This window comes from Pelecanus crispus, chromosome 9 (genome assembly GCF_030463565.1).
Source record: "Pelecanus crispus isolate bPelCri1 chromosome 9, bPelCri1.pri, whole genome shotgun sequence".
NCBI classification, from domain to species: Eukaryota; Metazoa; Chordata; class Aves; order Pelecaniformes; family Pelecanidae; genus Pelecanus; species Pelecanus crispus.
Genome location: NC_134651.1, coordinates 16,958,104 through 16,972,684, shown reverse-complemented (window position 1 = coordinate 16,972,684; position 14,581 = coordinate 16,958,104). Strand labels below are relative to the sequence as shown.

Genomic DNA, 14,581 nt, shown 5'->3' with positions numbered 1-14,581 from the left:
GCAATGGCACTCCTCTTTTCCTCTGCTTTTTGACTGGCCAGGAGCAACCAATAAATTGAAAATACTGAACAAAAGGAATCTTTAGCAGAATTAGAATACAAGTGAAAATATTGGTAAGGACCTCCGTCCATAGCTGGATCCCAAGAACTGCTATATGCACATGCTTGTGTGAAGCTGGGGTAAGGAACTGCAACTTTATCCATTGCTTACACATTTAAGTAAAACTATAAATGCTAAGAAATAGAACTGCCATTTCATGCGTCTGCTTCTGAAGTGGATGTTTATTATTCCTGCACCCTCACACCTACAGACAGACTTACAGTCTGTGAAAACCATGGACTAAATGAAGAGGAAAGAGGACTGGAGAAACTAAAGAGTAGGTAACAAGTTTTTACTTGCCTCAGGAAAAAACACACTCATGCACAAAGCAATTACTAAAGGATTATTAAACAGAAGCAGCCACAGGCTTTTATATTTCCTGTCTCATCTAAACTTCCGTTGGTGAAAATCAAAGCCTTAAGTTTCACAACAACCCAAATTATCAAACTAAGTTACACTAAAGGAGTCATATTTGACAGCAGGTTTATTACTAGATTAATACAATTTTACAGTGATTTCTGATAGTTCTGTTCACTTAAGATTACTTTGGTTTGAATGTATATATTTAATAAGAAGTTGGAAACAACAGAATGTGAACACCAAGGCAAAACTACCCAAAGAAGGATACACAGGAAAAGATCAGGACCTACTTATTAGGCTCACTGCTTATATTAATATTTAATATAGTAGTCCTCTTTTGTAGGAATTAAAATAACCATAAGCAGTTATTTTAGAATTAAAAATTTCTTGGGAAAAAAGGTTGCTATATATTTCTATAAATTACAGTATTTATCTGTAACAAAGGGTTCTTATTTGAATACTACAAATTACTTCATCAGATTACAAAAAAAAAAAAGAAAAAAGGACCATAAAGCTTTTAGTTTATAGAAATATAACTACAATCACAAGATGCACATTTCTCACATTCTTACTGCTCTGCAATCTACTGGAAAGTTGGGAGATTTATGTTCTTCTTCCTTCTATACAAAAGTTCTAGATTTCATTGCCAAACTCCTGTTCGCTGTTGGTTATCACCAGCATGCTCAAAAAACATGAAGTCCTAAGAAGAAAACAAAAAGCAAACAAAACAAATACTTAATAAATGCAGTTCTTAGTTCAGAGATCTCCTGGTTGCTTTGCAAGGTATTCAAAGCACCTTTCCCTTGGAAACCTCAAATGATGAGAAGAAGGTAGGGGTGCCGCTCTCCATCCCCCATCACCTGGGTCTCTCAGGACACCCACAGAGAGAGAGGAAGAGGTGGTGAAAGACCTACATGGAAACTTTAAATTATCACTAGCCAAAGCTATGCTTCCTTTACTCAGGATTCCTGCCCTGGCTTTGTTCAACCTGACTCAGTCCCTTCAATCTTACGTCAAATTGGAGTCCACCATAATGGTGACTATCTTTAGTTTACTGTTTACATTTTCCATGTCTGGAATCCTGGGTTACTTGCACTCACTAATGCTGTACTTCATGCACATGGTAGCACACAAACACACACAGCGAAGGAAAACCTGGTTTGTGCACAGGGCTGTTAGAGGCTGGTGAGAACTTTCCAAACTCAAGGTGTTTCACATGCCCCTTTCCTCCCCTTCTGCAGCCCTGCCAGCACAGAAGCACTGCACTTTTTGAAATGGTACCTGATGCTGAATTGCACGGGTAAGTGGAAACACGACTGTGTTTCATGCTGTTTTCAAAGAGCAAAGTGAGCTGCGCTGCAGTATTTGACACGGCAGAGTCAGAGTGCAGCTGAAAAGCGCTGTATCAAGTTAGATGTGCTTTGCCTCCACAGAGGTCCCTCCCATTGGAAATGACTCCTCTGAGAGCATTTAATCCTGCTCAGCTCAGTGCTTCACATACTTCCAAGAAGGAGGGTCGGGAGGAACTGGCTGTAGCATTCAGCTGTCCAGGTCACCAGTTCAGCAGGCTGCTCCGGCTTTGGATAGGTCTCTTGGCTATTACTGATCTGCACTTTTCTGGTTTCACCATCCACATAAACGTGCTTGCCTCTGCTAATGTGTCTGTAAGGAGTCTCCCCTTTACAGGGCTTCTCAGTCCCATGACATATGAAGCTCTCCTTGAATACAGTTAGGTAGCACTTCACGGAGTATAGAATAAGCTTATTATCTGAAATAATTCTTTGTTTCCCTCTGTGATTAGTTTTACGCACAGGAAGTTCACAACAAGCTGTCGCCCACTTCAAGGAGCTCAGAGTCAAATCCTTTACCAGCACAATTTGAACATGGAGATGAAAAAGTCAGTTCACATTCAAGTATTACTGAATAACAGACTTACGATAAGGAAGCAAGCACCGATCATGACAGCTTTCATTTTTACATCAAGGTCGATTGGGAATGTGATTCCAAAGTTATCTGTATCTGTAAAGGCTTCTTTCAAAAATCCAGTCCACTGCTTAGAAATCCTCCCAACAGTAGAAGTCTCATCCACAGACTTCACCTAGTTTAATATAAAATTAAAAAAACAACATCAAATCTGTCATTCATAATATTCCCAAATCCTTTTCATAACAGATCCATTTGGAAGCTTCAGACTGAGTTATTTGAATTAGTGCAGTCACTGAATGCAACTGTTTGCACCAAAAGCAACCCTGACTATCAGAAAGTCAGTCTTAAGTAGCTCAGACATGAACTTAATTCTGAATCTGACTGTGGAGTTCAATGCTTTAATGGTGTTGGAAGACAGCTGCCACATGAACGCACACACACTCTGCTGGAAGCATTGTCTTTTAGCCAAGAGAGTGAATTAGTTTCTCCTGCCATGTATCAGAAACTCCTCAAGTGAAAATGAAACAAATTACATTCTTGCGTTCCAAAGCAGAGATTAGCCCTTTGTCAACATTATGTTTCCTAAAGTTAGATCCAGTCTTCAGGGTCACATGAAAGACTAGTCCCAAAATAAAATTATACTAAATTCGCCTCAGCAACTATTTGCCACATCATTTTAAATATTAAATGGCAGACTAGTATGTATCTACTACTTAATGGGTATTAAAATAATGATGCATTAATCACTATTATTTTTAAGTGAAAGTTGTAACTCTTCAGTTATTCAAATCTATATTTTAGGTCTAAATTATTTTGATTTACTTGCTCATTGAATGATTATTAAATGATTAAATGAGTGGCTACAGGGAGTCATTTTAATAAATACTGGATACAGCCAAGAATAACATTTTTTTGTTAGGACCTAACATAATAGATTCAAAAAGATTTTGCTGCTAAATATTTCAATTAAGACATTTGTGTGCAACCACAGGGAATCAGTCTGATCACTGATGAGTGGCTTTAAGACATCATTTCTGGAAGTTTGTCTGGCTTATCTAGAGTAATCTAGCTGTCTAGAGAAGTGAGTTGATTATACTAGCATTAAAAGATTATGTACTAATTACTTAATGTATACTACAGTTCAGTTGACAGGAAGTAAGTCAAGCAACAAACTACTATCAGACTACTATCTGGAAGAAGATACACACAAACAGTTTTTAGCACTGCATACCTCGAAATGAATGTCCTCACAACAGCTGCAGACAACACATGGGCCAGTAATTTTCAGTATATCCATTCTTTTTTCATCTTGAATGGTAAACTTTGGCAGGCACGCATGCCAGTTCTGGACAACGTAACCAACTGGTGTTCCTGGAGGTGCCTGAACTTCCAGCTTCACAGGAAAAAGAAAACCTCCACGTGAACATTCATACTTTGATATGCTTGTTAGACAAAACTCACACTAGCACACAAACAAAAAACAACTTATTTTTCCACAACAATCTGGCTTTCCAATGCATGAAGCTGCATGGGGTTTTTTCTGTGAACGTTTTCAGAAAACTGCACACAAATTGCAGACCTCATATGCAACTTTTGCCTTCACTGAAAACAATAAGATACTCCTAAGACTGTAGAGCACACAAGCTATGCATCTACAGTATAAAGATCAAAGTCTAGTGTAAGAAAGGCTGTGAGCATCCTGAAAGCATTCAGTGAAGACATTACAGGATGCAGCTACTACAAATCCCCCAGTAAGAGCTCCAAGTAGGCTCAGATTTGAGGTTTCAGAAGTTGCATCACCCCATAATTATTTTAATATTTAAAAAGCTCATCATCTCATGTGTTGAATTTCACTATAGCTTTCAAAGCAGTAAAGTGAAAACTCCAGCTGTTATTTTACGAAAGCCATTGCCTAACTCTTACATCGCAAGTCCATCTCCAGCGCAGATTTCGACATTAGCCACAAATTCCCTGATAGGCTGTTGAATCAAATTTTTCATTACTGTACTCAGAAGTGGCCAGAGTGAATCTAAGTGTTGCAGCACACTTGCTTCTTCCCAGACCAAGGACCCCATGCACAAATCCCACAGATCTCTCTCCCCACAACTCACAGGCAAAACCTGACTTGTTTCACCTCACCTCCTCGTTCAGGACAACCCCATTTAAAACTGCACAGGTAGACCATGCCCCACGTGAAGGAGACGGTGAGAGGGAGCAACTCACCTCCTGTAAGCAGCAGGGAAAGCAGCACGAAGAACACCGGAGGGGTCTCTGCAGCGTTATCACCTCATGGCCCAGGTTGTCTATAATCCGGAGAGTGAAGGGTCGTGATGGCCCACAGCAATTCCTGGTACAGCAGTCAGTGTCCTCTGCTGCAAAGTACACCCTTTGCCCCAGCGTATTCTTGATTTCATATTTGTTGTTTGTTTCAAAGCCAGTCAAAACTGAAAAACGGGAACCAAACTGTTAAATTTCTGAGGTGCATCTGGTCAGAAAAGTCACCATGCTATCTCTAAAGCTACCTTTTGGGAAGGCAGGCCTCACTCAGAGTCTGTCAGGGGCAGCTACTGGCAAAGGGAAGCAGTGGGGAAGGACCATCAAGCAGACAGAGAAGCGCAGAGAGGAGGAGCCACCATGAACATGGCAACACAGAAAGAGCACGGAGATGTCCACCAGTCCCCTCCCACCAGACACGGACACATACTGCCAGAGCAAGCACCACAATTATCAATAACACAGCATGGAAGATTCCCAGGGAAGAGCTGAAGAGATGAGAATTAAAGAAACTTGTGAATTTGGGGGTGAAGCAAGAAAAGGGCTCTAGAGGGCACAGATACGTTCAGAATGAGAAGGTCACAAAAAAAGCCTCGCAGTCAAGATTCACAGCAGCACAAATAGAAAACAACAAGAGCCAGGACAGAAATTTTGATTCATTTCTCTAACAAATGAAAGTACTCTTTGAAGCATTATGGAAAGAAAATGCAGCAGCATTAAGTGTCAGCCAAGATGGATGGTCCATTTTATTTCTTCTATTTGAAAGATGCTGATAACATGACTTTGATATTTTTAAAGTGAATGGACTGAGGGGAGCAGAAAGAAAGCAGTTCAGTTCACTAAAACAGCAGGATTGCCTGGAAATGGGATCAGAGCTGCATGCCAGTCTACACAATTAGATGGAGTAAGAGAGGACAGAAAAGATCTTTAGGTAGGGAAGAGTGGCAAGTAGAAATCATGTGAATGAGTAACATGGGAAATGTGTGACTTCAGCTGTAACGAGCTACCAACATTATTCAGTCGCATTGCTATGTATCTTTTAAGATACAGAACCTGCTTAAAATCGCCTGCCCTCTTACGTTCTCCTTCCTATCCTCCACAACTTCTGCAGGAATCAAGACATATAACAAAGGCAAGAAAGAGAAAGGTGGCAATACACCTTAAATACATAGTGTCAAAGGAAGTCTAAATTTTACCATTCTTGGGATTATTAGATTTAAACATTACTCTGCTATAAATACTTTGCACTTACTCTCAAGGAGTTCAATTTGCTGATGGATTAATATCTGGTCAATCTGTTCATGGTTGAAAAATGAAACAGAATAAATAGTTAACAAGTTGTAACTACGAGAAATCTAGTTTTAAGAAGCATTGCTGTTTCGTTTCAGAATGCAGATTTATGGATCAATACATTGTCTAGAGGCAGATCATCTACCGGTAAAGCTGTGGAAGTAGCTCACATCCCCCTCTCTCAATTTAGCAGAACAGTGTTTCAGAGCACCGGAGGAGATGGCAGAAGTGGTACACAAGCTGGTCTGGTTACAAGCACACAGGGCTAATGTGCCTGTGCTCCTTTGAGGATTCAGGGTAGCTCAGCTACAGAGCCCAACAGTCTTTGACACCACATATCCCAGATGCCTACATCAGGAGTCCATACAAACAAAAGCAGGAAACTGAGAAATTTGAGAGCAGAAGCTCAGCTACTGCTCAGCTCTGAGTGAAACTCAGGAAAAATCAGCCTCTCCTCACTGGTGCCTTTTTTTTTTTTTTTGAGCAACTTGCAAAACTAGCAACAATACATCAGTGTTAAGCCTTGGTGTTTGTTCCCAGTGATGAGATGAACTGTGCTTTTATAGTACCAGGATATATTCTGTAATGTGGAAACAATTCTTATTTTGCTATTAGCATTCTCTGGGTTGTGAAGTCTGACTAGCACCTCTCCTAACAACATTATCAGGAGGTGTGAAGGAAGCATCATGTAGAAAATTAAGCACCTCTAATGTGCTAGAGTTGCCCATATTATATATATTTATTACATACACCTTGCCAAATCACATTACATCTCACAAACAGTAGCTTCAGAAATGGGAAGGATGCACGATAGCCCTGCGCCCCCAGTTCTTCAGCATCTCACTTGGCAGGATAGTACTCCATGAAGTGCTTGCAGCCATAACAGGCACCTCCACACTCAAACATGCATCAATCACATTACAAAAGGCTTCATTTAGCAGCCCAAAAGCAGCAACCCACACAGCTGCAACAAAGCCACATGCTTTTTTTAGTTTTTTTCATGGATGCAGGCTGCTTCTCAGGTGAATACCTGGTCTCTGGGGAATGAGGAAGGGTGCAGGTACCTGTGTGAGGTACTCCAGTCCAGGAGGGCAATTGGGAAGAGGAGGAGGGACGGGCATCCAGATTGTCCCGTCCTTCACAATGGGCTGGTTCTGGATGGCTGGAACAGCTAATCCAGCTGGGACTCCCATGGTCTGTACCTGGAAGCCATAGCTTCCTGCATCTGTGACACCTGGTGTGGTAGAAGACATGCAGTTGTTAAACTTAGATGTTGGAAAAGAACTGCCCCATGGATCTTCAAAAGATTAATTTGTTCACGATTTTGAACTATGAAGCTCCTTATACCTACAATATATTTAAGTTATGAATACTACAACTTTCATGAAGGAAGTTACACTGGATTGGGATGTTCTAATCCCTCCAGACAAAAGCAAACAAAATAAATAAATGCATCATTCTTGAATATACCAGAAATTTTATTCACATAAAGATAGGCAATTAAAAAATTAGAAATAAATAAATGAAGATTATTTCTAAGTAGAGAAGGCAGAATACCTTAAAATACCTGAAAATATTGGCATTTGCAAGTTGTCAGTTGAGCAAATGAGGAATTTTAAGACAAATTTTTCCTGGAATTCTACCTCCTACTTATGTGATAGGAAATGTCCTTTTAGCATAGTGAATCTGTAGTTTTCAAACCAGATTAGTGGGATCTAAAAACTGCACTTTCCCATTTGTTTAATGGATTCTCTTTCAAAACTCAGGAAATCCACAACTCCTTCACGGAGGAGGTGCGTAGTAAAGGGGGAAATAGTTCCACTTTTTGTGAATGCCAAGTAAGTCTTCTCCAGTTAGCACTCAATAGGAAACACACTCTCGTGAAGCACTTCAGGGCCTAAATGCTCAGCACCCCACCAGATGGCACACGCAGCGCTGCTTTAGTGCTCACATCCAGTCCCACGTCCCTGGGCTGTGCACAGAGCCCTGCCTTGCCTGCGTACCGCCCCACTGCAACACCGCCTTTGCTACACAGATGCTTTATGACCTTGCAGCTGAAGCTGCTGAAGTTGCTATTGAAAGTTACAGAACAAGAACTGTATTTTTTCCCCTCATTTAATACCTTCCTGGTAGGCAGATAGGCTTTCAATCTGATGCAGAGGACTTTTATATTTTACTCAGAAGCAAGCACAACGCAGAAGCCACAAAGAGTATTTTTGTAGGGCTGTACAAAGACAAATAGTTTGAGATACTGACTTGTAGATTTATCTTTAGCTCAAATCAGTTCAGCACCACTGTTTCACATGACAATACATGGACTGTTACATGTGAAAGCTCATGCTGTGGCCATAAGCAGGACAGTGCCTCAAGTGATGTAAATTAAATTTGTGGCTGTGGCTTAAAATTCATAGATGGCAGGATCACTCACCCCAGAGGAGGATCCACCCTTATGGAATACAAAATCACTTTTTTGTCTGAGCACAGGCTTTGCACGCAAACTGATTATCTACTGCTATCATGTGTAAGCATGTGCACATACAATTATTCAAAACAAAAAATGCTCCCCTGACATTCATCGCACAGGCAGCACGTGCTCATTCCATGCTGAAGCTAACTGTACTTACAGACCTCAGACTGCCTTGCCACAAGATGGACAAGCTTTAACTTATGAACAGCACAGTAACTTAGGCCAAACTTCTGGAACTTTATGCAACTTATGCTTTGAGCCTGATTGTGATTTGGTTCTTTGGAAAGCAATTAGTTGCCAGAACATGAGAAGCTATTTAAGGAGTGCTGCATTTTGAATGTGGAGCAGAAAATGGGATAGAAGAGGAGAAAAGCAAACGAGTGAAAGTGTAAGGTATAACCACATGCAAAGTACAGCAACAGAGTAGGAAACAGGAACAGAACACATGGATCAGCAGAACTGCGAGAGGAAAACAATTCTTTCTTCAGTTCTGGATTTCTAGAGAAAAATAAAGTGAAATAGTGAATAACATGTTAATTAAGAAATCTGATCATCAGCAATAAGCTGCCACACATTTATGTTTTGCATCAGTAACACCTCCCTAACAAACCCCTCCCAGTGACCACTGAGGAACATCCAACATTTTTAACTCCTACCACTGTTGGTACTGCTCAGCACATACTAACATGTAGCACCAAGAAGGAAAGATGATTTTTCAGCAAAACAGAAGTTAACAGAAACTCTACAGAATTAACAGCAGAAAAGTAAATCAGAGATGGTCTCCCTTGTGAACCCTCCTGTTTCACGTGCTTATTTCCTAAGGGTATAGCAGAGCTGTAGCCAAGCAACCTACCTTGGTAAGTCCCAGGTGCGTGCGGAGGGTAGCCGTAGGGGACGTGATCTCCTGGTGCATAGTTAACGTCTGAAAATCCAGGTGCTGGTGCAGGTTTATGTGCTGGAAGAAGAGAACATACGTTCTGAGTATTGCTTGTTTCCTCCTACCCTAGCGTGAAAGATCCCCAACACTGCCTCCTTTTCCGGAAGAGACACAAAACAAAATTAATCAGCTGCTTTAATGTGTAGCAAAAACTGTATAACAAGCTCATATTTATGCACAATGTGTATATTAAACATCAGTATAACTTAAAGCTTTGAGTTCTGATCCTTAATGTGCAGAAAAAAGACAGGTGTTGCACATGATGTCATGAAGATGTCACAGAATCACAGAATCATTTAGCTCGGAAGAGACCTCTTGAGATCATCTAGTCCAACCCCTGCTCAAACAGGGTCAGTTCACTCTCTGCCTGGACCAGAGGTGCCTTTATTCATTTATATTTAGAAGGAGGCTTTAATTCAAAGAATTGCCAGGGAACTGATAGGCTGCCCTCCTGTACAGAACAGAATGGTAATGAGCCATTCTCCACTATACAAAATATTTTCTCCCAATTTCTTCAAGTTAGGACTATATGAATGCCTCACCAGCAGACTCAGAGGGTTATGGATTTAAAAACATTTACCAAGTTCCGTTTGTAAGCAGAAATAACTTGGATTTCAAGATTATTTATTTATTTAACTTCAGAAATCAAGATCTGAAAATGTAAGCTATATGTTTTGTAAATGTTTCAATTTTAAAATTTTAATAATTGCAATTTAAAACATTCATACATATTTCATAAAATTACAAGATAAGCTAATAGTTAAGCTAATATTGCTTGAACACCTCGGAAGGACCCATGTTATCTTTGATATTAACAAAAACTGACATTTTATTTATATTTTACTCACCTTGCATTGCTGTGGATCTGCTTATAATTGCTCTGCAAAACAACATTTTTATTTCACGTTTTTTTAATATATAATTTCACACAAGAGTTATTTAGAGTTCTCTATTTATTATTGATAAAAGATACTTGCCTGTCTAAACCGTATGGGAAAGCTGAATTACAAATACAAGCTAAAATAACTTTAAATATCTCAGCTTCCATCTAGGCTATGTGTCCACCACAGCATAAGTCTGAATTATCTATGCCTGCATTCACGCTTTGAGTATCCTGAAACCATCCTCAACTCAGAGGAAAGCATTGGGATGTGCAGTTACTTCATTACCATGCACGACTCCATTGTGCAGCCATTCAGAAACATCATGCAATTCATATGAACAAATTACTGCAGTATTTTCAGAGTAACTGGTTTAGTGTATTGATGTTGACTACTAAACCTGCTTGGGTAAATCCTGGAGCAGCCATGACGCCATGCTACCACCTATTCAGTTCTTTATGCTATTCCACTTCTGCAGTGGTACTACTAAATATCATGTATCCAATTTTTGTCTCCATACAATAATAAAGGGTGGGCTTGCACAGACGAGTGGGCTTCACAGCAGAATATCATGAGTGAAAGGCCCAACTGCTTGTCTTTTTCTTTCTACTCTTCCACGGTTGCCAAAAGGAGTTTAAAAACCCCCAGAAACAACATTTACCTTGAGAGATACTCCGTTCAGTCTCTGGGGTAACAGGAGAAGCAAGACAATGGCAGCAACTTCTATTAAAGACAGAGGTCCAAAATAGCCAGGAGACCCGTAAGTGGAAGTATAAAAAAGAACGGTAGAGGAGCTCCTTTTTATAGGATCAAAAGCTTTAAAATAAACAATAAACCTAGTCATTCTTTCAAAAGAATGCAGTTCAAGTTAAACTAGTAATATGTTTTGTCTGTTATGGTTCTTCCAACTAGTTCAGTTCAGTTCAGTTCAAAGCTGGGAATGAAATTGAAACTGAAAGCAGTTCCTTCCTGCTTTTTGCTGCCAGAGTAAAAGCAGATGTCACAGGAGGATGTTTAATTGTTCTGGGATGACAGAACAAATGCAATAACAAATATTTTTTAATATATTTTTTCTTCAACTTTACTAACAAAGCCACCATCCTGTTTTAAGTACTTTAATCGGATTCTGGTCCCCATATGAACACAGGTTAAAAAAAAGTAATAGGAAATAATTTAAAATTATACATCTGATTTAAAAAATTGAAAGAACACATTCAAACTACGTAACTTAAACCTTGTTCTCGCAGTTGATAATACAGAGTGACAAGTTCAATGTATGACCATGTTAAAATATGTTGATAAAACTACCAGCTTGTAGGAATAGCACAAATTAAAGATGAATAAAAAACCACTATTTAAACTAGCAAAAGATCAGTTTATACTGTGAGATGTTCCAGCTACCTAAACTTCAGTGAAATACTGAGAATTACAACTGAACCTTTTGGTAAAGGGCGAGTAGAGACAGACTCATACGATTTATTTGAAAGAAAGGGTTTATAGTAGCCCAGAATCTTTCTTCTCCCTACAACCAGAAAGTACACCCCTTTGCAATCTAGGATTTCGAAAATGTTGATATGCTCTATAGCTAGAAAAGCAGCAAAGATTTTACAAAGTTCAACTCCCATTTCATCAGACACGATGATAAAGACAATAGTTAGGATTATTTCTTTTATTAAAATTGTCTCTTCTATTGCTTTTTATCTAGACTGCTTCTACCGCCTCCAATTCAGTCACCAAGATTAACACGTTGTCTGTCATGCCTTGCTTTTCATCTGAGTAATTTGTAAAGATTGTGAAATAACATGAAATTCTGAAATACGAAAGGAACAAGGAACAAAATCTGACTTTTGTCAACCTTCATATTGCACAATACATTGTTCCGCCATGTTGTCACGCATGGGGAAATTGCCATCTTGTGAAACCTCAGTCAAGAAACAGTAGTAATGGGAAGACCAGTCACTTCGAAACGTGTTGGTTCCAGCTGCCTGGGTTACACAAAGCAATGATTTGAAGCCTACATTTTAATTTCAGTTTAATAACATGAGGCTTTACATGCTGCTAGGTGTTAGTAGTTCTAGTAACAGTTTTAAAATAAATATAGGGAGCAATCATTAAAACATTACTTAGCAGGGAAAAGTAAAGGTCTTTGCATTCAGCTCCCACTAATACAAAAGAGGGAGAATGCTATTTCTTTTTAATGGAGTTCAAATTCCACAGAATTAAAGAAAAAAAGAAAGAAAGTGCTTCAGCAAGTAGTAGTCCATTACTGAATTAAGTTTGTTTCCACAAAAACAGCGGCTGCATGAATACCTTGTGCTGCGCTGGCCACACGCTACAACCTGAATTCACAACATAAATCGAGAGTAAATTGCGTCGGAATGAATAAGCTGGCCGTGGTGTTCCAGAAGAAGCAGCTGTATACCTTTGCGTACATCTTGTAAAAAGCTTTACAAGGCCCTGAGCAGTCTGATCTAAATTTGAATTTAGGCTGGCTTTAAGCAGACGAAGGGACCAAGTGACCTCCAAAGGTTACCCTTTCCAACCTAAATTATGCGAGGATTATTAAGGATTGTCCACATTTTATTACGTTTCCTGAGGTATTTGTTGATGAAACATTCCCCCAAATCCCCCAGCTGGAGTGCTGAAGGGCGAGGGGAAGGTGGGAACCAAGCTCCAGCTCCCAGCACCTCACCCCTCACTGGGGCTATTTTGGGTTAGGGCTACCCGAGGGAGCCTGTGCCAGGAAAAGCCACCAAATTTTGCCCTTTCCTGACAGATTCCCGTAACTCATAGCTCTGGGTCCGCTCTCCCAAAGGGAGGACAGAGGAGGGAACATAACCTCTTCCCTGGAGGAGGGAACATAACCTACCTGGGTTCAGCTTTACACAAGGGACAAGAGAAGCCATTTTGCTGGCAGAGAGGAAGCACCAGGGCAACTGGGAACGCTTCATGCAAAGTGGCTGCCTGGTAATGAAAGACCCTTATGAAATACGGCCTGCGGCTCATCTGAGGACCAGCCGGGTTAGCTCAGTTGGTTAGATACACGGTGCTAGTAACGCCAAGTTCACAGGTTCAGTCCCTGCTCACTGCAGGGGGGTTGGGCTCGATGATCTCTCAAGGTCCCTTCCAACCCAAAGCATTCTATGATTCTGTGATGTCCCCGCGCCGCGCCTGCGCGCTGGGAGTGGGCGAGGCGGGCGCTGCCCGCTGCCCCTCCAGAAACACGCAACTTGAACCCCGCAGCGTGGCTTCCAACCTCAACCGCCGCGACGCAGAGGGCAAATGAAAAACGCAAGAAGTGCTCTCGCACACGCACGCACACGGAACAGTCCTCCGACCGCCACGAGCGGCCGTTCAGCCGCGGGTTAGCAAGCTGGCGGCAGACCCCCGCAGAGAGGAAGGAACTCATAGCAAGAAGTCTCATTCTTCATACCCTGTCCCTGTATGTTGTACTATCAAAACCCATATTGCCAGCCTTCCTCCTCATCTGTAGGGAGTTCCCAGACTTTTTCCCTTTGCTCTCGGACGCAGCTGCTGCGACAGCCTAAACCCTCTCAGCCAGCACCAGCACACCTGAACGGTTCCTCACTTTCTCCTTAGTTTCTTGAATCGTTACTCAGATGGGTAACAGGGAAGAAACCCTCAGAGGCATCCATCCAGGTGCCCAGGCACAGTGCTTTTGCCCCTCCAGGAGTTCTGAGCCCAGGCACTTAAAGCCGGCCAAAAACTTTTGGAAAGGAAACCCAGGAAATACCGGTTACAAAGGAAGTCAGAACAAAGCTGTTCTAGGTCAGAGAACAGTAAGGAAGTAACATCCCGAGATTGTTCCTTTTTAAGGAATGGCAGAATGTCCGTGTTTCTTTCCAGTCACTTTCTCATTTTCAGAACTGCATTACACAGCTGCATCTCCCTCACCCTGATGCATGTCAGTAGACACATTGCCACTGATTCAGAAAGGTCTTAAGTAACTACAGCACTTCTGCTTTTATCAGAAACACCGTACGCTGGCATGACGATCAGTTTCGTTTCCTACCCAGCTCACTAAAAGACTGCCAAGAACATATAACATAAGCCCCCAAGCACAAACATCATGCATAGTGCCATCTAAATACCACGCCAGCCCTTTCCAAGAAGGTTTACGGTTCAAAAAACAGACTTAGAAAGCCAAGTAGCTGCGAGGCATGCATTAGTTCCCCCTAGCTAGCTCTGTGGCCCTTCTTTTCATCAACACATTATATTAGACTATTTGACCACCGGATTTTAACCTTGACTGCTGGAGAAACAGCGTATTGAAAAACAATCTAGTTTATCTAATTAAACAGGTTACCCTCCGAATCATCAGGTCCT

At 40.9% G+C, this 14,581-nt stretch overlaps 1 protein-coding gene across 2 annotated transcripts; it reads right to left on the bottom strand.

Moving 5' to 3' along the window:
- Positions 1 to 565: 565 nt before the first annotated feature.
- Positions 566 to 11,099, bottom strand: LOC104028386 (phospholipid scramblase 1). Of its 2 annotated transcripts, XM_075716039.1 has the most exons (9): positions 10,896 to 11,099; positions 10,202 to 10,233; positions 9,270 to 9,371; positions 7,014 to 7,183; positions 5,912 to 5,954; positions 4,609 to 4,829; positions 3,617 to 3,778; positions 2,396 to 2,557; positions 566 to 1,159 (listed from the first exon to the last, which is right to left on the bottom strand). In XM_075716039.1, exons 2-9 carry the CDS (start codon positions 10,206 to 10,208, stop codon positions 1,100 to 1,102), a joined length of 927 nt encoding a protein of 308 aa, XP_075572154.1. In that variant the 5' UTR covers positions 10,209 to 10,233; positions 10,896 to 11,099; the 3' UTR covers positions 566 to 1,099. The 2 variants fall into 2 exon arrangements, with proteins under 2 accessions (XP_075572154.1, XP_075572153.1); XM_075716038.1 differs by lacking the exon at positions 10,896 to 11,099 and having other exon boundaries at positions 10,202 to 10,259.
- Positions 11,100 to 14,581: the final 3,482 nt, after the last annotated feature.

Coding starts and splice junctions, on each gene's coding strand:
- LOC104028386 (XM_075716038.1), bottom strand. CDS start 10,247: ATGTTGTTTTGCAGAGCAATTATAAGCAGATCCACAGCAATGCAAG. Junction 9,372..10,201: donor CAGATCCACAGCAATGCAAG/GTGAGTAAAATA, acceptor CTCTTCTTCCAG/CACATAAACCTGCACCAGCA. Junction 3,779..4,608: donor TTCCCTGCTGCTTACAGGAG/GTGAGTTGCTCC, acceptor TTTCCTGTGAAG/CTGGAAGTTCAGGCACCTCC.